This window comes from Cuculus canorus, chromosome 2, assembly GCF_017976375.1.
Source record: "Cuculus canorus isolate bCucCan1 chromosome 2, bCucCan1.pri, whole genome shotgun sequence".
NCBI lineage: Eukaryota > Metazoa > Chordata > Aves > Cuculiformes > Cuculidae > Cuculus > Cuculus canorus.
Genome location: NC_071402.1, coordinates 50,960,698 through 50,986,755, shown reverse-complemented (window position 1 = coordinate 50,986,755; position 26,058 = coordinate 50,960,698). Strand labels below are relative to the sequence as shown.

The window sequence follows — 26,058 nt, the reverse complement described above, 5'->3', positions numbered from 1 at the left end:
TTGCTTCCTAGTAAATAACCAGAAATATTTTCAAAACAAGCATAGCTTGCATTTATCCCTATTTGATTACAAAACCAGAAGCAAAACTAGTAAATTCTGGAACAAATGACAGCATGTTTGTGCTAAATATTTTTCCAATGGCATTGTAAAAATCTGACAATGAAGTTAAGCAGTCTGTTGCAATCTACCCACCCACAAGCCAGCACTGCACTACCTGGGCGAGCAGGGCTGTTGCCATTGCAGAGACAGGGATTAGGAAGACTGCGGATGTGGGAGGAAAGCTGGCACTCATGTGTCCCCCAGGGCTAAGCAGAGAGGAAATAATGAAGTGAAGAAGCGGGTGGCAGCAGACACAGTTCAGTAGTATCACCCTGTTTTATGATGTGCAATAAAGGGCTTTGGTTTACCTGGTCGATAGCTCTTCCCAACAAAGCCCAGGGGATGGATATGCTTGTATGAGGGAGCTATGGCATAAGGAACAGTTTGAATTAAGATAGCGGCATGGCTCTCCCAAACCAGGCACTTTAAAATTTCTCTCACAGTAATTATGAAAAAAAAATAACAAACCAGTCTCAGTTTTTGCCATTTATAATCATTATAAAGAAGGATTGCTTTCCGAGGTAGGTTGGTCATGTGGAGCCATCAAATCATCAGTTTTACTGACTGCGACTAACCCATTCATGGAGGATCACAGGAATTGTTTTCATAAAGGCTAGCTTAGTAACCTGTATCACCACACAGAAGACAAAAATCGCACTTTGAATTTTGTGGCTGGATGGATCCAATAATCTCAAAACTATACAACATTTATTGTTGGCAAAGATGTGTTTGCTTATGATTTGAGTATGCTAATTTAATATACTGGATGTGTGTCAGTGCAAAAGCTTCTTCTAAAAAAAAGCACATACAGATACATGATTTTATATATTTCTACATAAATATATATGTACATGCTTATATGTCTGAATTTTAAAATCCTCTCTGTCCTAAGAGACAGACTTACTTAGTAATGTGTATTAGTGAGAAACTATGATTTTACATTTGGGTGCCTGAAACTAATCACTTATAGCCAGGTTTTCGAGGTATTTTTTTATTTAAAATTGGAGAGGGATTCCTTATGGGATCAGCTACTTTTGCTAGTGAGATAAGCACCTGCTGGAAGCCTGTTGCAAATCTGCACAAGTACCTCTCAGTATTTGATTCCTCCCTACATGTTGAATATACATAATTTGCTCAGACCCCTTTAAGTATAGCTATTAGATACACTGCTCATCAGTTTTGAAAACATTAGCCTTGAGAGATTTTATCATTTGAAGGCTGCAAACTAGGCTTGCTGTCTTCCTTCTGAAATTCAAGGGATGTTATCTCTTTTCAATGAATGGCACAGGGGAGAACCTCTCCTAACTGATGTATGCATTTTCATTTCCTGCACTACATTTCTTCAATCATCTTGCCAGTATGTTTTTTGTAAGACTTCTAAAGGGAATCTTGCATCATTGTCAAAATTCATCTGCTAGCAGAAATGTTATTAGGCCACCGAAGATCCTGCAGCAGGAGCCAAGAAAAGGACACACAGGCAAATACTTCTGAAACGATTATTCAGAAAAAAAATGTGTGCATATCACATTTAAGTGTTCAAAGATGTACTCCTGAAGTGCAATACGGTTGAGGAATCAGACATTTTGTAATATGGCTACTCCATGTCAAAGACCAAAAATATTTAGTCTCCCATTAAAAAACAAGAAACAACAACAAAAGACCCAACCAAAAACCCCAGCTCCTCCCCAGCAAAACCCCTCCTTATCTAGAGCCCAAAAGGAATCTGCAGATGTATACCCCCTGCATGAGAACAAAGTCTTCAGTCACTGGAATGCAACACTATAAAAACAAATACTACAAAGCCTGGTAACCGGGGGATGTCTCACTTGCATATTTTTTTGTGACCATCTTGGTTTGCAGAGAAGGGGGTCCCCAAAGCATGTGAGCCAGCAGGATCTCTTTGTACTAGGTTGCTGTCTGTTTGGCCAGATGTCTTCCCAACAGTGAGATAGAAAAACCAGAGCTCTTATTAAAATAAGTTGGGGAAAGGAATGGAAAAAAGCATGTGTCCAGCAAAACAGGGCACATTGTGTCCCATCTGATATTTATTAAACGTTGATCAAATCAGCAGTGAGAAATGCACATCATGCGGAAGTGACCCTGACTCCCTGGGTTTGGAAGTTAGTGACAAATGTCTGGGAGCAGACCAACATTGAAAACACGTGTACAGGGCACAAAGAGGAGTGTGCTGCACTGGGAGCAACAATAACAAATGGAGAAAAGCTGACTTCAGCCGAGAAACCCCTTTTGCAGGTTTTGCATATGTTCTGTCAGTGGAATGGATATGTAGAGTCTTTTCCTGTACATTTTCTCTGCAGCTTTCTAGATGAGAGGTTATCCATCTCCTGGAAGAAGACTGCATTTTATGTAAGCCTCAAATGCAAGCAGTTGAGTGAGCAAAAGTGGAGAAGTTTTGTCAAATTAAAGCCCAAATATGGGCTCCTGCAAGCCTATACTCTCAACTTTTGTGATAAACCTGTATAATTTTATGCCAGTCTGCTGGGTTTTGTTTAATCATAATGAGCACTTGCAATAGTCTCCCATCTGTTGTTGTTTAATGTTTGGACTATCAGATCTTTTCAGAGCAACTCTTCAATAAAAGTAACTGTCCTCACTGTGGACTAAATGCATCTCCCGTATCAGAACCATCTTACTGGGGCTTGATCCCTAAACAGGGTAGTAAGGAAGAGTGATAGGGTAAGTTGAAGCCAGGCTCTGTGCTTGAGAAACTTATGGAGCCCTGGTTACACTGTAATTCATCCCTGTACAGACAGGTTTGCATTCCTGGCTTTTACCTTTGCTCATAGCCTGGATTATTTAACTGCACAAAAAGACATTGAAATGAGTCTTCCAGATCTTTTCTTCAAGGTACCTCTATCTTTAGTAATTTTTACGTGTTTACTAAACTAGAAAGTCAGCTGTTACAGGCAGCAGAATTAAAAGCTATGTATTTGCAAAAAAAAGAGTAAATTTAATAGCTCTGAAAGATTTAATAGTGTCCATCTCTAGGTAGAGAACAGAGGAGCCTGTTGGAGCTCCCTGGCTTTTTTACTCCAACCCTGGATATGAGGCATGTTAGATGAGGGTAGTGGGGGTTCGATGGCAGTCAGATGCAGTTTTAAGCTGACAGGCAGAAAGCACCAGCAGGCGATGCAGTATGCAGTTCCAGCCCAGCTTAGTTAATGGAATCTCTCTTGCCTGTATGATTGCTTTAGTACGCTGTGTTTATGTTATTGATACCAACAGCACTGGACTGTTAAAGGATGGAAGGGTCTGGCTTTTGTTGGGGTGCTGTTCTGATGTCAGTTTGAAATATGCTGAAAGTAAAAGTTCCAAAAAGCCAAAGTGCTGTTTTATTGAACCAGTGATAGAGAGGACTGAGACAAGTGAAACAAGATCCTTATGAAGTGCTGGAACATGCATGATGCTAGATGCTGAACTGCAATACATCCAGTGACATCAGTGAAGTTGCAGCTCATTACACTACACAGGAAGCCAGTGTATGGTGACAGAAAGCAGGTCATGTCATAAAATGAGTAATCTTAACATGAGACTGTAATCAAGTGAAACATTTCTATATGCAGTTGCTGTCAAAAGTTTTGTTTTTATTTCTGCCTTTCTCTGTGCTTTGTACCTCTGCAGTCTATCAGTCTTCCCATTAATAGATCTGATCCTGCTTCCATTAACATCAAAATAGAGACGATCAAGCTTTCTATTATCTGTGTGTTTGGAAGGTGAATGTGATGTGCTTTTTGCCCCAAGCTTCCCATATTTTTTGATATGTGAGATGTTCAGAGACTTAAAGGACTGGAATCTGAACTGTAAACCTTTCAGAGGAGGAACCTTACATTCAAGGACTATGAAGATGATCAGAGGGCTGGAGCTATGAGGACAGGCTGAGAGAGTTGGAGTTGTTCAGCCTGGAGAAGAGAAGGCTCCAGGGAGACCTTATAGCAACCTTCCAGTACCTGAAGGGGGCCTGAAGGAAAGCTGTGGAGGGAGTTTTTACAAGGGCATGTGGTGATAGGACAAGGGGGAATGGCTTTAAATTGGAGTGGGGATGATTTAGACTAGACATAACGAAGAAATTCTTCATGCTGAGGGTGGTGAGGCACTGGCACAGGTTGCCCAGGGAAGCTGCGGATGCCCCATCCCTAGAAGTGCTCAAGGCCAGGCTGGATGGGGCCTTGGGCAGCCTGGTCTGGTGGGAGGTGTCCATGCCCATGGCATCCTCCCTGGATGATCTTCAAGCCCGCTTCCTATCCAAACCATCCTATGATTCTATGATTTTATGATTCAGTGCACAGAGGCTCAATGAGCCTATTAGGACCAGCTAACAACAGCAAAATGGTGCTCCAGAGACAACACATTCCCACTGTGAAATAATTTCAGTCCCTAAATACCTACTGCAAACCTTTAGAAAACTGCACTTTCCAGCTTTATCAGCAAGGAGAGCTTCCCCACTAGCAAACTCCTTTAGACCACCAGCCAATCAAAGAAAACCAGCTCACACATCAGGATCTATAAATAATCTTGGCTATTGAACTACGGACCCTTCATCTTTTCTTTAGTGGTGCAGGATTTATCAACCTTCCAAATCCAAGTCACCAATAAATGGACCATGCCATCGCTCATCTCTGTGGCAGCTCACTTCCTTCCCAGCTACATAGGCAGGAGAGAAGCCTTTCCCCTCTGGAGTTTCTGTTCTTGGGTTTATGCTTACAAATCTTTGTTTCATTTCCCCCTAATGTTCCTGTTCGTGAAAAAAGAGCTAGACGTTCCAAACTAATCTTAAGCCTAAAGCCCAAGGAACCCAAATCTATTGCATTGCTTTCATCACATGGCAATAGAATGTGATGTCACAGCTTAAAAATTTGGAGAAGGCATGAGATGACATAATGTGGAAAGTGGGCTGACCCGTGAGAGATGCATTTCTGCCTTAGCCATGCTAGTATATGTGCAGAGGGAATAGAGGAAAATGCCTTCTCAAATAAACTTTGTATAAATCCTCTTCTTGAGTTGCCCCAAATGGTAATCCCTCCTTCAAGTACCTTGGGCTTAAGGGAGACAGTGGAAAATGCTGTTCTTTTAGAGAGAAATACAGTTAACTTAACTTGATACGTTGGTCACCCGTCCTCTGTGAGCCCAGGGGAAGTGGCCCATGGCTTTCTCTTAAAAAATGAAAAATAAAAAAACACTCTGCAGAATGTCGTGAATTGGGAAAAGTAAAATTAGCTGTGGGTTAAGCCTCGGGGGAAATAAAAGTTACTCATAAAAAGCTATGGAGGAAGTTTTGGTTAGTTAAGTGATCTGGTGCATAGGATTTATTAGACCTTAAAGCTTTCCTGTGAAACTCCCCTAATAGTACACAAATAGAGTAAAATATCAAAGAAATGCATTTTCTGACAGACACAGAAACCTGCATTAATCCTGTCCTGCTTAACACACATCAAAAGGAGGGTTAAATCCCACCACTCGTTCAGAGCAGTGGTCCAGTTTTCATGTTTTTACATGTTTGGGTTTCCAATTAATTTCTTGGTAGCTTAATCAATGCTTCCAGCACTGCTCCTCAGGAGCACGTAGAGAAAAGAGGAATATCGCTTCCCTAAGAGATTCAAAGATATCAAGCCATTCTGCAAAAGGCTCAAATATAAAGTAGCAAAGGCCTGTTTTCTCTCATCAGCTTGAGGTCCTTTTTCTTAAACTTGTCGACAAGGCGAAATTCACCTGCATTTTTCTGTTAGTATAGTTGTACCACTAGTGTTACTAGTATAGCAGCCCTTCTCTTCTGTGGGAATAGCATTCTCCAAATACCCCAAGTAAAAGAAAAAGGTCTCTCTCATTATGGAAAGAGTGTTCACATGGTAACCATTTGTGGTAATGGCTATAAAGCAGGACTAGTAGTCCTACCAGCTTTTCACAACACTATTTTACTTCTGTATTTTTTATTTTCCTTTCTGCCAGAGCGTTTACTGTCTGCTCTTGCTTCCGTAGGAAGACTGAAAACTGAGAAAGAGCTACTGTGATGTGGTGTCTGATGGAGGAGATGCTAATAAACATTTGACTTCCAAAGCTCACCATAATCTTGTAGCACAATTGGAAAATAGTCAATTCTCAGGAAAGCCACAGGTTTTTCAGCAAAGCAGAATGTCCTTCTCTTCAACATGGTAAAATCACAGAGTGATTGTACCTCTAAGCTGATGCTTTAACCACCACGGAATCTCTCCTGGCAGAATAGGGAGATAGGCACCCATATATCACCTGCTTACATAAATAATTTGTTCTTCGGAAAATGGAAGAGAGGAAATGGGGAGATAGAATCAGCAATATATTCTTTCTCATTGTTTTAAAATTCTTAAAATCTTCTTTTGCAGGTATTCAGGAGGGGACTCAATGTACCAAATGTAAAAATAACTGGGCACTGAAGTTTTCCATCATCTTCTTATATATTTTATGTGCCCTGTTAACCATCACAGTAGCCATTCTGGGATACAAAGGTATGTATGCATTGAGCCAAACATTTCACTTTCAGCCAAGCATACAAGCACATTTCCACATATTAGATAGACAGGCAATTTATCACAAGAAATTTTCACCTTCAGCCTCAATAGGTTGGCAATGCTGACTTTTTGTACACATGTAACAACAAACTGCAACCTTAGATTTTTCCATTTCAAACAATTATGAAGTTTTGAAACTAGATTAGACATTTGAAAGAAAAGAAAAAAAATTAGAACAAAATGCTCATTCTTCCACCTCGAAGGAGTTCTAGCTGGGAGACTTAAAGCTCTGTAACATGTTATACCTTGATTTCACTGAGCTCTTTTGCGTATATCACAACTTTCCGGAATAAATGTTCTTCTTAATGGGAGAGCCAGGAATAGTCTTAATAAAATAATACTTATCGCAGGAGCAAAGTGTAGGATCAATATTGCTTGGAAATACCTGGAAGAACGATTGAAATGGGAAGTGCCAATGTATTGAGTTATCTACAGTTATTTTGATGAACAAAGACACGTAGACACTTTCAACAGTAATTTCAAGGATTCTGGTAATGCAAGTCATCGGTAGGGCACATTTGAAAGTGCAACTTAAAATTCCCATACATCCTCAGCACTAATAAACTGTAGCCACTTATGCGTTCTTATGAATGCTTTGAGGTAAATGTCTGCTTGTTGTACAGCCACAGCTATAATAAGTGGAATAAATAAGATATGAGTTTCTAGAAAGAAAAAGAAAATTAATAACTTCCATTTGAGTATTATAACAGGACATTGCAGCATGTTGTGGAGAACACCAAGCTAGCTTTAAACTAGCTGCTTGAGTATCACTCAGAGAGTAGCTTCAAAAGCCCTCCAAAAAGCTGGGTAAATAGTCATGTGATTAGCGTGCCGTGCATCCTGTGCCACCAACAGCTGTGCTTGTAGCAGAGTTGACATCACCTCTGGTCCTTTGCCAGCAAAAGAAAAGGAAATTATAGAAATAGAAAGGGATAAATACTTATTTAAGAAGATTTGGTACAGTTTTGAGTGGGAAGAAAATGAAAACTGCTTGGTTTAGATGGAAGATTTAGCCAGGGAGATGAGACAATGTGAAGGAGAGATAGAGACACATAGCTATTCCTTTTTCATGATAAAACAGATGGAATATGGCAACTTGAAAAATCAAATGTAGAAAAATGCAACACATATAATTGGCCAGACATTCTCCTGAAAAATGTGTTACTGGTCTCTGGAAGTCAAACTCTGAGGAGAAAAAAAAAAGAACTTTCCGGGATTCCAAAACTTGTTCTTGATCTATAATGATAAAATCATTTGGTTATATGGACTAGGGGAGGACAAACTTAAGCCTTTTTCAGATACAGATCTGCAGAGATCAGTTTGCAGCAGATGAGAATGGGATCCTTCTGGGCTATAATCCAGCCACTAAGCGCCTGGGATTTAGCAGAATTTTCCTCAAGAGAGTTTCATACAAGGCTGTCGATTCTTGGGCTCACTTGGCCTCAGAAACAGAGTATCAAGCTGGAGGGACCAGTGCTCTAAATCTTGCTTTGGCAAATGTTCTTTCATGTTTGTGAAGGAAGCAATAGCAGTAAGGAAACTGTCCAAAAGATCTCTTTGGGAGATGGAGTTTCTCTTCCTCATTTCTATCCACAGTTTTCAAGCTTCTCTTTCCATGGAGGCTTCTAGCACTGTCTTTTCCCTAGGCTTTGTTACACACATTTATAAAGCTCCTTCTTGTACTAAGTAGTTTGGGACCGGTCTTTCTGTCATAGCAGTACCAAGCCACATCTACTCAGAGCAAGGACAAGAGAATTTCCTCTCCCACAAAAAACCAAAAAACCAAAAAACCAAAACCCAAACCAAAACAACAACAAAAAAGTGGGGGTGAGGAAGATTATAAGATTATAGGAGGGTGGATAGATAACACACATCTTGCTGACAGACCTTAAGACATCTTGGTCACCACTGCTCCAGTGCTTACCAACTTGGTGACTGCTCCACTGAATGCCAAGGGAAAGAGGTGTATGCTGAAGAAAAGTCCTGTTTAGTCCAAGGTATCCCTTCTGCAATGTCAAGCAGCAAATGGTCATATGTCAGGCATTAACTTTGGACTTTGTACATGCAGCTTAAGAGCTTCATCTCCACAGTGCCTAAGCACTAATTTGCAAGTAAAACATGATTTAAACAAAACCCCAGCTGACAGTACATATTCAAAGGAATTATTGCAATATTTTTGACCATTGGGAAGGAATTAGACCTTGAAGGGAGAACAAAACTCTAAAACTTTACAGAGCTCTTGAACTCTCCTCTCTGCATCAGAGTTTGGCTTGTCTCTTTTATTGCAATATTACACTGAAAGAAGGAATTCTGCTGGCATCAGGGATTCTTTCAGTCTCTTAGCTAAGTTTCCATTAAATTTGCCTCCTACGCTTATGTTTATGAAGCTCAAAACTACTTTTAAAACTTTCATTTCCTACGTGGTATTTAGATATCCTTTGTGATTTAAAACGTTAAAACTACTAATCAGTGGATTAAATATGGCAGGCAAAAAAATAACTCAATGGGAGGCAAAGTCAACAGAGAACAAACCTCCAAACTGGTGGTAAAAATTACATAGTAGGTTGGAGAAACCTGAAACCAAAACACAAATTAAGCATCAAGGTCATGAAGGAATAACAAGTGGAGTTTACTATTAGTTTCCTTTGAGAAGACGTATTAAGTTATTTTTAAATGCATTAACAAAGCAATCTGCAATTTTTTACGCATGCTTTCTTAAATTAAATTCAAAATACAAAGTTATAATTTTTCTGGCACCAGCCAGTGTTGGATTAGCCTGTTGGAGGTGAATGATCTTCCTGTGACTCACTCCAGTGAAGGAAGCTGGCATGCTCTCAGCTCTAATTTTTGGTAGTTCTCATCCTCTGGTCAGTCCTTGTTTTTAAGCTTCTTTACTAAAGCCCACTGCGACTTTCGTCTACTTCTTTTATCTCTCTCCCAGAGTTTGCCTGCCATTACCTAGAGCCAACATACCCTGGTGAGATGGCATATTTTGTTCCTGCTTCTGAAACAGTGGCTCAGATGCGGACAGTCCTCACTGTTCTGGTCAGCAACTACTTGAAATTTCGGCTTCTTTTGGAGGGTCTTTACTACATTATCCACAGTAAACTTGTCAGAAAGTGAGATGATAATGTAGAGAGATCTGACCAAGCTGAGAATTAAGGTAAAGCTATCCAAAACCAAGCTTAAGGCATAGACAGACTGCATTTCTGACAGCAGCAGTGGCCTTCACAGGGGGTACGAGAGGTGATCTGTCCATATGACCCCTCTTGACAGCAAAAGCAACAAAACCTAATTTGGCCATGGCTCTCTACTTACTCTCCTCAGAGTTCATCCCTTCCACTTGCAGGGCAGTAGCAAGAGAGTAAATAAGCTACAACTTGCTTGGAGAGGGAATATGGGCAGGAGATCAAGTCTTGCAAGCCCATGATTTGTTTGACCATGGAAGCTAAGATCCTGCCTCCGTATCAATCAAATATATGCGTTGGTTTGTTTATGGGATGACAAAACTCAGCATAGCCCACATCGTTAAGCTATCACTGCAGTTCACATTTACAGAGACCTCTACTGTTTCTGCTGCTGGAGTTGGGTGGTTTGAACTCGTCTCTGGCCTCTCTGCACTTCACACAACAGGACTGACTTGCTCTCTGAAGGCAAGCTGAATTAAAGGAAGTAGTTTGCCTGATAGAGCAAATTTTGCACTTCACGTCAGTTAATCTGGGTAAATCATCACCAGTTTAGTGTCAAATGGACAAAACCAATACCTTGCATATTTGAAAGCAACCTTTTCTTTCCAGCATCTAACAGTATCTTCCAGCCAAGTGTCATGTCAGTGCTCCTGATCGAGGACTCCTCTCTGGCATCCAGTTGCACGCAGAAATTAAAAACTTACCTTCTGTGGGAGACAAGCTGCTGGGGACTGAAAGACCTTTTAACAGTGCTCATTAGTGATCTTTCAGACACAGTGCAGGCAGTCTCTTGCCCACATATCATGGCCAATTGTCAATAATACCAGCAAGGCTTCTGATTAAAATACTGATTCAACAAATTTTTGGGGTGTTTCACACAAAGCATATCCATAGCTACAGACCAGATTCAGTCTTTTTAGTGTGGGCTGGATTTTTTTTTTACTTTTGGGAATGAAAACACCATACACCATCATTATCTTTAATTCTATACAATCTCATCTAACTGCCAGTGCAGACTACTACATATTGATAGAATTTCTACTGTTTTCATTTGCTTTGGACTCTTCATGGGAATGTTTTAATCAAAGTTTCCAGTGTTAGATTTTATTCAACTGTGAAAACATTCTTGTTGCTACTGGACAGTATAAAATCTCAGTTTTTCAAACTTCAGATCTGAAGTACAAACTGGCATTCATCTGAACAAAAAGAAAAAAAGCAAAAGGAAAAAAAAATATGTTTTCCTTTCATTATTGATAATACGTATACATTTGCCAACTCCAAGTGTATTCCATAACTGGAGAAAATAGGTGAATATTGCACTAAATCTGAATTAACAAGACCCATAAGTGATGTGACATTGCTAGTTAAGGCACAGGTCCAGCAGAAACACTTGGAGTAGACCTGTTTGTTAAATCCTGATGCTCTCACCTTATCCTCTTTAAATGCACAGAGTGAGTCATGTCCTTCACAGTGATTATCCAGAAACAAAGCAGAACACCACAGACTGAACAACGAGCTGCCTAGAGCTAGCCGGAAGGAAAAGCCAAGTATGGTGCCCATGCTCACTGCATGTGATGCATAGGTGCATACATGCATCAGTGGAGTGTTAGAAGCAACTGAAGGACCTTTGTTAACCTGGTCTCCTGCCTGGGAGGCAGTTGGGCAGGACAAACAGAGAATCAACTCCGGCTTCATTTAGGAAAAATGACATATGGCGTTTTGACAAGTAACTTTAATGGGCAGCAGAACAGTGAAAAATATGTGCTATGTTGTGGGAGGGGATGCTTTCTAAAGCAGAAGGTGATGAGTAATGGTCCCCCTGAAAAAACAAAGCCATTATTGTAGCTTAGATAAGGTGTTTAGCAAAAAATCTGCCATCATCTCGAATGCAGAAAGCCACATTCTAGCTCTGCCTTTGCACACGCAGGTCTCTGTTTTAGTGGCTTGTTAGCAGTACAGAAAGGACCAGGTGTGTAATTCACCAGAGGGTGTCTGGTCTTTCTGAAAACCTTGAGACTTTTTCTGAGTTGTAACTCCATTAACCTCGGTGCACTTGTTGTACCAGAGATAACCTTGGTCTGCTTTTTCTTCTGTTGATTTTGGAGAAGCAATAAAAGCCTGCTGTGTAACTGTGGTACCTAGAGTCAGAAAAACAAGGGCAAAAGTTAATAAAGGAGCACTTGATCGGCTACACTTTAAAGGTGTGGGATCCTTGTGGTTGTTCATGAGCAGCAAAAGATGCCCTAGATTTACGCTTCTAGTAAAAATCCAAATCTTTATGTAGCAACAACATCTATGAGACTATTTCCTAGGGGCAGATTGTCTCAGACAAAAAAGAGTTAGTGGTACCCCTTAACTCACAGAGGTTTGCAGAATTGGCTTCACTATCTCGAGACGTGAGGAAGAGGGTGCTGGCACAATAATTCCTGAAGCCTCTCCTAGAGTTGTTTCAGATCCATTCTCCTCCCAGTGTAGCCAAAGGGCTAAATAATCTTGTGATGAGAAGAATTTTCTGCCATTGTTTGTTGCTTGAATGCAAAAGCCTATTAGGCAAGGTTCAGTGTGGAAGCTGAAGGCTGCCTCTTACCTTCCAAGCACTTCACATTTTTGCCACCCCAGGCACTTTATTCATTGTTCTGCTTTTACCATTTCAGTATCATTTTCATCAGATAAACAGATTGTCTCAGTGACAAGAAAATTACTCAGACATTACAAAATAAAAAGTACATCAGCCATAAATTTGCACTTTCTGAATGACCATCCTTTCAGTCTTAATGAGATAGAATGGTTTCAAGACCATTTTGAGCAATCTGTATCATTATCAAGATGTTTATATTGGATCCGCAAAACATTTAGAATTGCATCTTCAAACTGTTATCTCAGTCCAAAGTTTGCTATCCAAGGGGCAATTTTTAATTATTAAAAGGCACAGAATAAAAAAATATTCTTTTTTAAGGAGAAATGGCTCATAACAAAATAGAAGGAAGTCTCCTCTCATTGGTCTGAGCCTTTAGCAATCAGTCTGCCTATGCCACACAGCACTGTGCTTGGAGCATGAAAATATTGTTAAAAGAAAAGGACTTGATTCATGAGGATAATCCACAGAGGGATTTCCTCCTTCAGGAGAGAGATTATTCACAAGTGAAGAAGTGTTTGAGGACTGTAGCTAGACTGAAGAACTGGAAGAATGCTGGGTCCTACTAGCAGATAGGAGCTAATCCTTCCAATATTTCATAGACTCATGAAGTCATAGAATCATAGAATGGGTTGAGTTGGAAGGAACCTTAAAGATCATCTAGTTCCAACCTCCCTGCCATGGAAAGGGACACTCTCCACTAGATCAGGTTGCTCAAAACCTCTTCCAATCTGGCCTTGAACACCTCCAGCGATGGGGCATCCATGACTTCTCTGGGCAACATGTTCCAGTGCCTTTCACAAAGCAAGAGCAGAGTATAGTGGCAAGCAAGGCAATTTTAAGGTGGGTTTTTTTTGGTGTGTTTGACGGCATGACAGTAGTGTTTTTTTGGTTTGCTTTATTGTTTACCAGACTTGTTCATAATTTTAGTTTTCTTCTTTCCATAACATACTGTTCTCTTCCCCCTAGTTGTAGAAAAAATGGACAATGTGACAGGTGGCCTGGAAACATCCCACAGAAGATATACAGAAAAGCTCACAGAGGTGGAGAGCGATCTGAAAAAATTAGGTAATCTACACACAAGCAAAGCTCCTTTGTATTATGGCTTTGGGGTGTTCTTCTGGGAGATAGCGGCAAAAAATTCATATGAAAAATCTCTGACTATGACAAGATACAGCACTCAATTCCAATTTCTCAAGACTTTGGAAAACACTTTAGAATAGTTAAGATCAGCATTATTAGGATAGCATTTTAAGCATGCTTCAATATTTACAGTTATCATTGAAGCCACTCTGAAATCATTTATACTAAAATAAACAGACACTTAAAAGTTGTCCTCAGGAGAGAGTTTTCTCTGAGCTAGAGCTATAAAATGTAGCAGAAGCTGTTACACAGCACAAGCGATTCTACATAAAATGAAAATCTGTCACCCCGTCGTCTTGATGCTGTTTTAGCAATTAAGATTCAAAACTAGAAGTAATTTTAAGGGGTGCAGTAATAATGAAATGTTCAAAACTCTTATGTATCAAGCAAGTTGGTTACTTCCATAAAATATTTCTTAATCATCTCAGGGAATATAGGACACAAGGTTGTTATGAGTTCAGGTCTCCCAAGTGCTATTACAGTTCTTAATTTGCAGGAAGATGGAAAAGGATCATGGACAAGGATTCTGCTCACTATGTGTACATTTTTACCTTTCTTCTTTGTCTGGAAAGAAAGCAGAGTTGTTAATTGTCATTTTATATATACATAGACTTATAGTTTATATAATTAGATTTTATATAGATAATAATATACACATGCATGCACATACTTCTTGAAATAAATTTTGTTTAATTTCATAAACCACATATTGAGACTTATTTCTAGGAAAAAATTGCTTGCAGCTTAATCATAAAGTTTTACAACTTTTTCCCCTCAAAAAATGGCTGGATTCTGAAGTATTTGCACACTGCATTTAGTTCAAAGACATGGGGTGACAGTACTTTTACTGATACATATACAGAAATAAGAAGAGTTGTGGGGCATTGTGTGTGGGAGGCATAAAGGAAAGAGAACTGCTGTAGGGTCAGAACAATAAGAGCATGTGGTGAATGAAAGACGTGCCTTCAGGAATTAGCTGTATGTGGACCTGGCAGTTGTCAAAGCTGTGTGAGGAATACAATATAATTTGAGCTATAACCAAGAGGTAAACAGAGTCAGACCTGAGGAGAACCTGGAGTAAGACAAGTGGCAGGGAGAGCAGCTGTGCTTGGGAAGATGTCTAGCCACAAAAGACTCCATAAACATTTAAGACTAAAATCTCACAAACCACCATTTGATGTTCACCATCACAATTCATTCAGACACCACAGAAGAAAGCTCCATCGACAGCTATGTTCACTGTAGTGTATGAAAACTATTCTGCCCTCTCTTGGAGTTATCTGAAATTATGGTCTTGAGACTGCATAATTTATAAATATAGCTACACTTAGATGAGGACAAAAATATATGGACTATGTGTAGGAAAAGGAAGTGATTGAGGTCAAGAAAAGGATTTTTCCCTGGAATTGAGTGTTGACTGCTTATTTCCTCAGTTTCTATGTCCTGGCTGATGAGCTCTGCAGCCTCAAAAAGCTTAATCAAACTCAGGCAAGCTCCTAAAAGCAGTGTGTAGGGCAGTGTAAGCAAGAGCAAACATGTTCCTCTAAGATTAAAGGTTTTGCTTTCCTGAAACTCAGAACATGAGGAAATGATAACACCAAAATAAATGTCATTGCAAGCAATAGTAGTATGTTAGAAAGAAAAACAGAAATACATCGTATCCTGTCATATCTGGAGTAGTCTTCTGGCAAAGCTCATCTCTAACCCAGATTGTTTTAAAATAGGTATTAGAACTATTTTAAAACTAAATCTAAGATTTTAAAAATGAAACTATATGTACTAAATCACAATTAAGATATTCCACCTGCTACAAAAAGGGAGAAAATACAAACACCTATAATTTACCTCTGAGCTTTCAGTAATAGCCAGTTGTAACCTCAAAACATAAAGTTACCGATACCTCTTTAATATTTTGAATTCTGCTTACTGTTCAGTTTTCATTGAGAATACAGGCACTACTTATCTGTGTATATATATCAGTTTCTAATGAGAGTTCTTCCTGTCTATGACAATAGAATCACCATCTTGTCCTCGTTAAGACAGAAGGTCTTCATCTCTTTCTATCTAGTGGCATAACTTTCCTTACTGATTTCTCTTTTCTGGAATAGATAGCATAGAAATTCTATTGACAGAATATTTTGACAACCTGAGTGCAATTAAAATACACTTTCCTTTTTTATCGTGTGTTTTAAAAAACTCATCCTAAAGCCTTTCAATTTTTTTTCCTGTACAACAGATGACCAAGCTGGACAAAAAGCCATGAATACTAACACTGAACTGTCTGGCTTCAGATCTGACATTCTAGCTCTTCGCCAGCAGCTCCATGACATTGCAGAGAAAACTACCAGAAACAAAGATACACTGGAAAAGCTGCAAGAGTCTGGAAGTTTATTAGATGATAGACAGAGCCAAATGAGAAGTGCCTTAGATAGTAACTCTTTCATGATCATCAGTGTCAATAAGACTCTTCAGGCGTATACTGGATATATCAACAATCTTCAACAAGACACAAGTAATATTCAAACAGACTTGCAAAACCAAGTGCATTCTCATAATGTGGTCATCATGAACCTGAACAACTTAAACCTCACACAAATACAGCAAAGAAATCTTATCAGTGTCCTGCAGAAGTCAATGGAAGATACAAGCTTGGCTCTTCTAAGAATCAAGAATGACTTTCAAAATCTGCAGCAGGTAGTCCTTCAAGCTCGGAAGGACACTGACTGGCTTAAGGAGAAAGTACAAAACTTACAGACTTTGGCTGCCAACAACTCAGCATTGGCAAAAGCTAACAATGATACACTTGAAGATATGAACAATCAACTCAGCTCCTTCAGTGGGCAAATGGAGAATATCACCACAATTGCCCAAGCCAATGAACAAAATCTAAAGGATCTCCAGGAACAGCATAAAGAATATGAAAACAGAACTTCTGCCAAATTCAACCAGCTAGAAGAGAGGTTCCAGGTTTTCGAAACCGATATAGTCAATATCATTAGCAACATTAGCTACACTGCTCATCATCTACGGACACTGACTAGCAATCTCAATGAGGTCAGGACAACTTGTACAGACACCTTGAGTAAACATTCAGATGAGCTTATTTTTATGAACAGCACACTAGCCAATATTCGCTTAGACTCTGCATCTCTCAAGGTGCAACAGGATTTGATGAGGTCAAGGTTAGATGTTGAAGTGGCCAATTTGTCAGTAATCATGGAAGAAATGAAGCTGGTAGATTCCAAACATGGCCAGCTCATCAAGAACTTCACTATCTTACAAGGTATGCAGTTTCTCTAATGATGCCCATAATGGTCTATGCTGAATTACTGCTCGCATTATTTCTTTAGTTCTGTGGAAGTTAGTTGGTGCATGCTGATATGGAGTTTTCCATTATCTAATTCTAAACTTCGGAAATGTGCATGTAGCTTGAATATTCCTTACTATTTTTCCTATGCCTTGTCTACATACATGTTATGAAAGAAGCTTCTGACTTAGCGAAATGTATTCTGAGTGACTGACTAACTTGATCTGCTTTTGATTTGGTTTCTAAAATAAGCTAGTGAAGGTGTGGGACCTCAAGAAATCAATCACTGCTAAGGAGGAAATGGCTAAAAAATATACATTGGCCTATTCCCAGAAAGGTCCACCCTTGCTGAAAAACAAGTTGCTATTTCACTTTAAGCCAGCTGTTAGTCTGCCAGAAAACATCCTACTTTGCTTAGTTTTTAATCTTGGGGTATTTTATTTTCTCCAGAAATAAATAGCATCGATTTTAGGAGGTTTCTTCCAGCCAAGTATTATCCCAAATGAAAAGAACACTCATATTTCCAACCTGATGTGAACCAGTCAGCCCTAAAACTCTAATCGCAAATATAAATCCATTGCTCCAAATAAACTAAGGCTGAATTAGACCCAAGATTACATGTCAGTAACCTTAACCCTTCTCATTTCATCCAGGCCAAAATTATTCCAGTTTAGGAATTTATCTGTGGAGGAGTTTAAATTAGCGGTGGGAGTGGGGTGTATTGGCAAGGCATTTGCTCACCCATGGTCAGACTCCGAAATGATTTTGCTATTTATTGCTGTCACAATATTGCAACTTCCTATCATGGGTATTGTTCACTGCCCTGTTATAGCTGGCCAGTTACTGACTAGTATTTCTGGTCTTTCCACAGTTGACTTGTTGCTCAGTATCCATCATTTTGTCTCTTTTTGACAAACCTTTATGGACAGAGCAGCAAACAGTGTCATTGCAGGAGAGATTCCTGTAGTCCATGAGTAGAGAGACAGGTCTAGAAGGAAAAGGAAGCATAGCAGAGTGAGAGAACAGGAGCATCAACATGCAGGACCACATGCATCAACATCATGAAGTGTGTCTTGCAAGGACTGGAGCCTCAGCTGATCACCTGACCCATGGTGTCACTGTCTAGTTCACAAGACAAGGTGCATCAGGTTATTTTCTTCAGTATCCCGTATTTCATGGAGGCTCAGGAAAGAGCATTGGTATCTGTGACAAGTGGTGTTCCACTGGTCCATACTGGGACCAGTGCTGTTTAATATTTTCATTGATGATATGAACAGCGAGACTGAGTGCACATGCAGAAAGTTTGCAGATGACATCAGGCTGAGTGATGCAGTTGTCACATCGGAAGGATAGGAAGTCATCCAGAGGGACCTGTACAGACTGGAGGAGTGGGGCTACATGAACCTCGTGAGGTTCAACAAGGCCAAATGCAAGGTCCTACATCTGAGTTGAGGCAATCTGCAGTTTCAATAGAGGATGGGGGACAACATGATTGAGAGCAGCCCTGCAGAGAAGGTCTTGGAGATGCTGGTTGATGAGAAGCTCAACAGGAGTCGGCAATGTGTGCTCACAGCCCAAAAGGCCATCTATGTCCTGGGCTGCATCAAAAGAAGCGTAGTCAGCAGGACAAGGGAGGTGATTCTCCCTCTCTGCTCTCATGAGACCCCCAGATGGAGTATTGTGCCCAGTTCTGGAATCTCTGTTGTTCATCCTGGAGAAGAGACGGCTCCAGGGAGACCTTATAGCAACCTTCCAGTACCTTAAGGGGGCCTGAAGGAAAGCTGTGGAGGGACTTTTTACAAGGGCATGTAGTGATAGGACAAGGGGGAATGGCTTTGAATTGGAGTGGGGAAGATTTAGACTAGACATAAGGAAAAAAATCTTCACAATGAGGGTGGTGAGATACTGGAAGGGGTTGCCCAGGGAAGCTGTGGATGCCCCATCCTTGGAAGTGTTCAAGGCCAGGCTGGATGGAGCCTTGAGCAGCCTGGTCTGGTGGGAGGTGTCCCTGCTCATGGCAGGGAGGTGGGAACTGGATGATATTTATGGTTCTTTCCAAGCCAAATCATTCTATGATTCTGTAACACCTGAGAAGTGGAGACGTACTTTTACAAGCACTGCTCGAAGTAGCTGTTACCCTGGTTTTCACAGTGCTGAATATCCAGTGTTGCTGGTCTGAAATATATTAAACAAAGACCCTGCACATGCTTTTTCTTTTGTTTTCTGTCCGTATTCCCACTTTACATGCTTATATTGTTTCAGGCCCTCCTGGTCCAAGGGGACCTAAAGGTGACAGAGGCCCTCAAGGTCCTCTTGGCCCCTCTGGCTTAAAAGGACAAAAAGGAGAAAAAGGAGAACCAGGACCACCAGGACCTGCAGGTGAAAAGGGCCCACCTGGGCCAGCTGGGCCACCAGGAGAAAAAGGAGGGAAAGGTTCAAGAGGATCACCTGGCTCCAAAGGTCAGAGAGGTTCTCCAGGCAAGACGGGTCTGCCTGGACCAAGTGGAGACCCAGGACCACCAGGTCCACAAGGCAAAGACGGTCCACCTGGGCCACAAGGCCCACAAGGATTTCAAGGTCTGCAAGGAACTGTGGGAGAGCCAGGGGTACCAGGACCTCGAGGATTACCTGGGCTACCTGGGATCCCTGGGCTGCCTGGTCCAAAGGGCCCACCTGGTCCACCAGGGCCACCAGGACCAGGGATGCTAATGGCACTGCAAAGTGAACCTACGTCAGTGCCTGAGGCTAATGGTAAGCTGTCAACACACCACATGCTTCTTTTATTGAGATACAAATACATATAGAGGAGGGTCCTCACCACTTAGTTACTGGTTCAAATAATCTCTGCTGCCCTAGACTATATCTGTGGGATTTATCACAAAAAGTCTTGTTAAGTAAAGCCATAGCTGTTGGACTTCCAATGGCCTGAAACAGATTTAAGTTAATGTTCACCGCTAAAGAAAAGGCGGCAGTAGTATGAGTAATAAATAATTCTCTTGACCACACAGTTCACCCTCGATTTCACAGAGTTAGGATCCTAATAAGTAAATTCCCAAATTGTATGTAAGTACTTTAGGTGTCAACATGCTGTAGATGAGAATGGGATTCCCTGCTTATTATTGGTCCTATGCAGAAAGTTACCACCGATCCCTTGTCAGTAACTGGTTTAACACAAAAATTTCACATCATAGGTTGTTCTCCTCATTGGAAGAACTATACAGAAAAGTGCTACTACTTTTCAATGGAAAGAGAAATTTTCGAAGGGGCAAAGTTATTCTGTGAAGAGAAGGCATCACGCTTGGTTATCATAAACAACAAAGAGGAGCAGGTAATTACTTCCTTTTTTTCAAGGAGAGAGTTTGAAGTTATTTAACCGTCAGGCAAATGGGAAGCGGAGAGCGTCATTAATTTGTATGGTGTATTTAACCGTCAGGCAAATGGGAAGCGGAGAGCGTCATTAATTTGTATGGTGGAGCAGATACAGTGATTGACTCCAGTTAGTGTTTTATCAACCCTCTGCCTTCTCAGCAGCTTCTCCATGTGCAGAAGAGCAGTGTGAGCAGAGCTTGTTCTGACCTTGAAGGCGGTGGGCACAGAGCAAGCAGAAAGGCTGGTGAAAATTCTAGGAGTGTTGAACCTTTAAAGAGGGAGTCCATTCTACCTTGCATATTGTCCAAAATGCATTCTTTGCAGTAGTGAATATAATTTAAATTTTGTGATTTAATACATGTAGCCTAGAACGACTGTGATCAAAAAAAAAGTATTTTTAATCTAGCTAGAAATCTAGCTATACTTTTACTACAGTTCAATGTAATTATTTGGTGGCTACATAACAGGAGAGACGTCGGTTACTCTTATGGTTTTTTCAGTTTGTATCTATAAGACATTGGCTGTGACTTTGTCAACCTAATTTTCTGCCTAGCTCTCTACCTCGCATGCAGACACTGTGACAGATTCTAGTGTAGGCAAGGGGACACAAGGCCAACTCCCAAAACATCTTCAACTTCGAAAAATTTCTCTGGCCCTTCCTATTCTCATAACAAAGATGCTTATGAAACCAGAGTAGCTTATTGGCTCCAAGGCAGTTGTGTGTTTTTGTTATGGACTAAGATCTTTCTTCCACAGCAATGGATAAAAAGACAGATTTCTGGGAAAGGCAGCTTCTGGATTGGACTAACAGATTCAGAGAAGGAAAATGAATGGAAATGGCTGGATGGATCCTTACCAGCTTACACGTACGTAAATAAAAAAAAAACAATGGTGTTTATTTTCTGCAGATGCTACCACTCTTGCTAACGCTTCTAAAAGCATCATCTAGAAGTTATCCAATGGATCCAGAGGGCTGTAGATGCCAATTAAATAATTGGTTACTGAAGATGCTGTTGAACTGGTCTTTTCTCTCTCCCTTCTCCATGCACAAGGCTTTCTTTTCTTGCCAGGAAGAAAACTGAATGTTGAATGAAAGAATCACAGAACTACATAGTGCAGTCTTTCTTGCCAAAACATTTGCTCTGACTTTTATTACAAAGTTGAGATGTGAAGCACAGACGGTTTTGCTGTCTTGGTTTGAATTTTCCTTATTTGTATTACAACTGGCTAAAAATAGAGTGCTCCTTCTGATAAAAAGGGACTAGCCTTTAGATAAAGTCCAAATCCAAGTGGAAAGCATAAAAACATAAGAAAAATGCATGAAACGAGGGTGTCTAAGCTTTGGCCAGCTGAGAACTGTATTGGCAGCTCTCCAGGAATCCTAGGGCTACACCTAATTTGCCCTAAAAAGAATAAATTGCAACCACCCAGATTTTTAATACTGAGAAGTGGACTAAAGAGTTTATGCTCCAGAAGAACAGGCTACAGTTAGTCAGATGTTACAAAATTATTAGCTGTGATCTCATTAGTGTTCATTTTGATGAGAAACATGGAAAAAGTCAGATGTGTTTCAAATGAACCATAATATTTTTCCCTTTTTCTCCCTCCCTGTTTTCCACTATCTTTCTCTTAATGGCAGCACTGTGACTGGCTCCCACTTCAGCCACTGCTTTCAATAGGTTTCCACCACACTGTGGTTTTAGGTGCCCTGTTGTAACCTCAGAGCTGACAGTTTGTGATTTTCAAAGTATTTCATTACTTATGGAAAGCCGTGTGTCCTCCCAGGTGCCTGGTCAGATGCTCTGTGTCAGGCAGGCATGTTTTTTAGCTGAGCATGGAACATATCAGCCAGTAATCACAAGCTTCCTTCAACAACCTGTTTCTTCAGGAAAATGAAGCTTATAAGTCCCGAAGTTGGAAGTGTTTCTCACTTGTTAAACAAAAACAGGATGAGGAAACACTTGCTGCAATTTTAGCATGCTGCGTTAAGTTTCACCGTCAAAGCTAATGATCTCAAAAGATACGTGTATATATAATTTCTATACTCTATTTCTATACTATATAAGTTGAAAAATTCACTTCTGATCCAAATATGGGTCCATAAAACAGGTAAGTCCAAGTCCAAGGGGCCCACCTCAGTGCAGTCAGAGGGTTGAGCACCTTTGCACTCAGCGATGACTAATTGCTGCCATCCTGGGTAGCACTCGTGAGTCTGCCAGCTCTTCTCAGTCCCATCTGCTGCCAGGAATGCAGTGCACAGGTTTTGCAGGGTTGGGGTAACACACATGGGGCATGGAGCACTCCCACTATATATGCCTGTACATTCAGAAACTAAAATAAAGTTCATCAGTTTAATTTTAGGTCTCTGAGTTTTGGCAGCTTGAGGCCGAATCCCTTCTCTGTAATACATCTGTTTTCCATTTTCAGCAAGAGTCATGTATTGTTTGTTTCAACGTGTATTTCCCTTTCAAAACAGATCTTGTGATGTTTTCTTTAATTTCTTGTGGTGAGAAACAGTCATGTGTGCTGTGTTGTGCAATCATATCTCTTGCTTTTTGATTGAAAGGAACTGGAAAACCGGGCAACCTGATAACTGGAGCCATGGGCATGGGCCAGGGGAAGATTGTGCTGGGTTAATCTATGCTGGGCTCTGGAATGACTTCCACTGTGAAGATGTTAACAATTTCATTTGTGAAAAAGACATGGACAAAGGTAAGCAAGATGATTGGTTTGATTATTTCATCCTACCCTTAGCAGGCCAAATTCAAATAAATTTTTGATAGCTAGAGGAGAAAAGATCCGGGCATAAGACTAGGTGCTATGGCAGTGCCTTGTTGAGGAAGAGGGAGAATCACACTTGGTGCACTTCTGCTCAGATCCAGCCAAATGTGGCCTTCTTTAGTACTCTGCACGATGCAGACGCTGTATTTATTGCAATAAATCTTGTGCTCTTTCACCACAAGAAAAGAGCAGCCTTCAGGCTGGTCAAAGGCATAGCATGCTCTGCATCTTGACTATCTCCTGTAGACTTCAAACACACCTAAAATTTCAAGCATGATTTAGCTCATGTGCTCCAGACCCTGGCAACACTGGTAGCTGTTTTTATAGGCTTAGTGGCCACACCTGGGAGGAGCTGGCCTTAGCGTGACTGAAGAACCAGCCTTTGAAAACCAGAAGGACTCTGAGAGTTTGTTGCACAGGAGGCACTTGGTGACTGCTAAAGAGGTCTTAAAATTCCCACTGCTGTCAGGACATGTCCTATAGGGCTGAGAGTCTGGGTCCACAGGCCCTAAGCAGTTTATCTGTTGCAGTTGATGTGGAGGACTCATAAATGGCCAACACAACTTAGCAGTCACCCAGGTGATTGCCATGGGGCATCTCATTCAAGTTCTATAGGCATTTCTGCAATGGCAGAGGGAAGGTGGTTCACATGGCTGCTTAGAACCTAGATCTGTCTGCACAGAGCTAGGTGATATTTGTGTTCATGGTGGAACTCTGCCCAAAACCTTATCTCTTCCATACAACCTGTTTAAACATTGCTTTGCCAAAGGTGCGTGGCTGCTCCAGTTGCAAGCATGTAGGCTGAATTTCAGTGAAGGCAGATGGAAATGTCAGCTAGAGCCAAAATTACATCCTATCCACAAAAATTGCTCCCCTAAAAGACAAAACAAAGTGTTGAATAAGCTTTGTGAGTGTAGAACTCTGTTTGGGTGTCCAGAGTACAGGATCATGTGTAAGTAACAATGTACTTTGCCCTTGTTTTCCTACATGCATTTGTTGTTCCAGGAAAACTTCATACTTTACAAATATTTATCCTCTGGGACTTAGAGGATGGGAATATGAGTCCACTTAAACCTTTTTCATACCTTGATCTCTGTCAGTTTTCTTTTTTGGAAATACATTTAATCTTGCCAGGCTTTTTACATTCTTTTTTTTTTTTCTCTCTTTGTTTTTCTTTCTTACTGTAGGGCAAATATTTGGAGCGTAATAGACTGTGACTTCACAGATACCTACATATTATGGAAATTTACTTAAAGACGAAGAAAATCCTGGGAGCAAACAACACTGCCTACCAAAACTGAGAGAAAAAAACAAAAGCAAGCACTGAAAACTGGTTTAAAAGCATAAAGGAATTCAGTGGCAACTCTTCTCCAGCATCCCGTAATTATTTGAGGCCTTTCGACCCACAGCATCAGGATATACAGTTGGACTAATTCTGTTATATATTTTCTTCCCAACCAGTAACCATATATGTAAGCAACTTTCGTCTCCTGAGAAAAGACATTCTGTCAATCTGAGAAAGACTATTGGTCACTCATATAGAAAAACATACCAACTGTGTAAACAGTACGTTTCATTTGCTAAAATCCCAAATGTAGGAAAATTATACAGATACACAAATATATAGATTTTATATAAATATATATATATAGTCCAACTCTTATCAATAATATGGAATATACTTTTAAGAGCTTTTAAAACTTTGTATTTTTGTACAAAATATTGCTTTTTACAATTGTTCTCGTTTTTTACTGACTTTTTTACAAATATAGTGCACAGGGGCCAAAGAAAACAATAAAGGTACTAATAATTCATTAAGTTTTGCTGTCAGGCCTAGCTCAGCTATAGAGAAATATTTTTCCAGTTAGAAATACTTGTACTTTCCCAGATGATTTGTTCTGGTTAAATAACTTTTAAAGCAGATTTTAGGTAGTGTTTTCCGTACTATATGCAGTCTAGTCTGCATGTGTAACAATTGAGTTAACTAAGGACTAGATACTCATTATAGCTCTGATCACAGCCAGAGTTCCACTGGGGTACTATGTTAATAAAAGCTTCTTCCTTCCTGCCTACTTGCCCACCTTCCTTCTTTCCAGCCTATCTGCCTGCCATTTCTGCCTGCCTTCTTTCCTGCCTGCCGTATTTTGCCTGCCCTGCTTGCCTGCCTTTCTTCTTTCCATCCTGCCTGCTTTCCTGCCACCCTGTCTTCCTGCCCTCCTTCTCCTCATGAGAAAGGCCACAGAAGTAAATCTCAGAATTTTTAGAATTATTTTGAAGTGTTTTCATTCCTCTCCCTTCTTGTGAGGGATTCTACCCGAACAGGTGCTACCCACATTGCAAGTCAAGCCTAAATGAAGGATTTTATGAAAACAGAAATAAAGGGGCTCCCCATACTGAAATATGTTTCTTTTTCAAAATTTGGTAAGAAAAACATGCCATGGTCTGAAAATTCTAATCAATTTCCACTTATCCAAAGGGGTTTGGAAATTGATGTCTGTTTTCCTGGACTAGTACTTCTCTCCCAAACAAAACAGAAAATAAAATACACTGCAAAACAGAACAGTGTGGGTAGTAACATACCATCACCCAGGCAGTTTCCTCCAGTCTCACGAGCTGTTGTCTAGGCAGCAGTGCGGCTTATTAGGAATTAAAAAAAAAAAAGAGCAACTAGTTCAAGTTCATTAGCAAAAACGTTGTGTCGGATCTCAGTCTTTATACTCTGCATGGCCACATGCTGTACAACAAAGGAACTCGGTTTGGCTTCTTGGGAAGGAGAGTTGTTTTTCCATTGCCTCCTGACCTGCCATTTACCTTGGCTAAATGCAGATAAGTTTCTTGAAATACTCCAGTTCTGTTGGAAAGAGACAAGATTTTGTACTTCAGATTTTCAAACACTGCTCCTAAGACCAACTAATTAAAGACCATTGCTTTCCTACATCCTGCACTTCCTCCAGTGTTCATTTGGGGGGGACAACT

The 26,058-nt window shown here is 40.4% G+C and overlaps 1 protein-coding gene across 2 annotated transcripts in view; it reads left to right on the top strand.

Annotated features, from left to right (window-relative positions):
• COLEC12 (collectin subfamily member 12) overlaps nucleotides 1-25,630 on the top strand; it is a 98,327-nt gene extending 72,697 nt beyond the window's left edge. For both annotated transcript variants that reach the window (XM_054059879.1, XM_054059880.1), the window contains 8 exons: nucleotides 6,474-6,596; nucleotides 13,452-13,550; nucleotides 15,862-16,908; nucleotides 19,195-19,683; nucleotides 20,124-20,260; nucleotides 21,058-21,167; nucleotides 22,868-23,013; nucleotides 24,270-25,630. In XM_054059879.1, coding sequence (XP_053915854.1) covers nucleotides 6,474-6,596; nucleotides 13,452-13,550; nucleotides 15,862-16,908; nucleotides 19,195-19,683; nucleotides 20,124-20,260; nucleotides 21,058-21,167; nucleotides 22,868-23,013; nucleotides 24,270-24,289 — 2,171 coding nt within the window. In that variant the 3' untranslated portion in view covers nucleotides 24,290-25,630. The remainder of the gene's footprint in view (nucleotides 1-6,473; nucleotides 6,597-13,451; nucleotides 13,551-15,861; nucleotides 16,909-19,194; nucleotides 19,684-20,123; nucleotides 20,261-21,057; nucleotides 21,168-22,867; nucleotides 23,014-24,269) is intronic.
• Nucleotides 25,631-26,058: the final 428 nt, after the last annotated feature.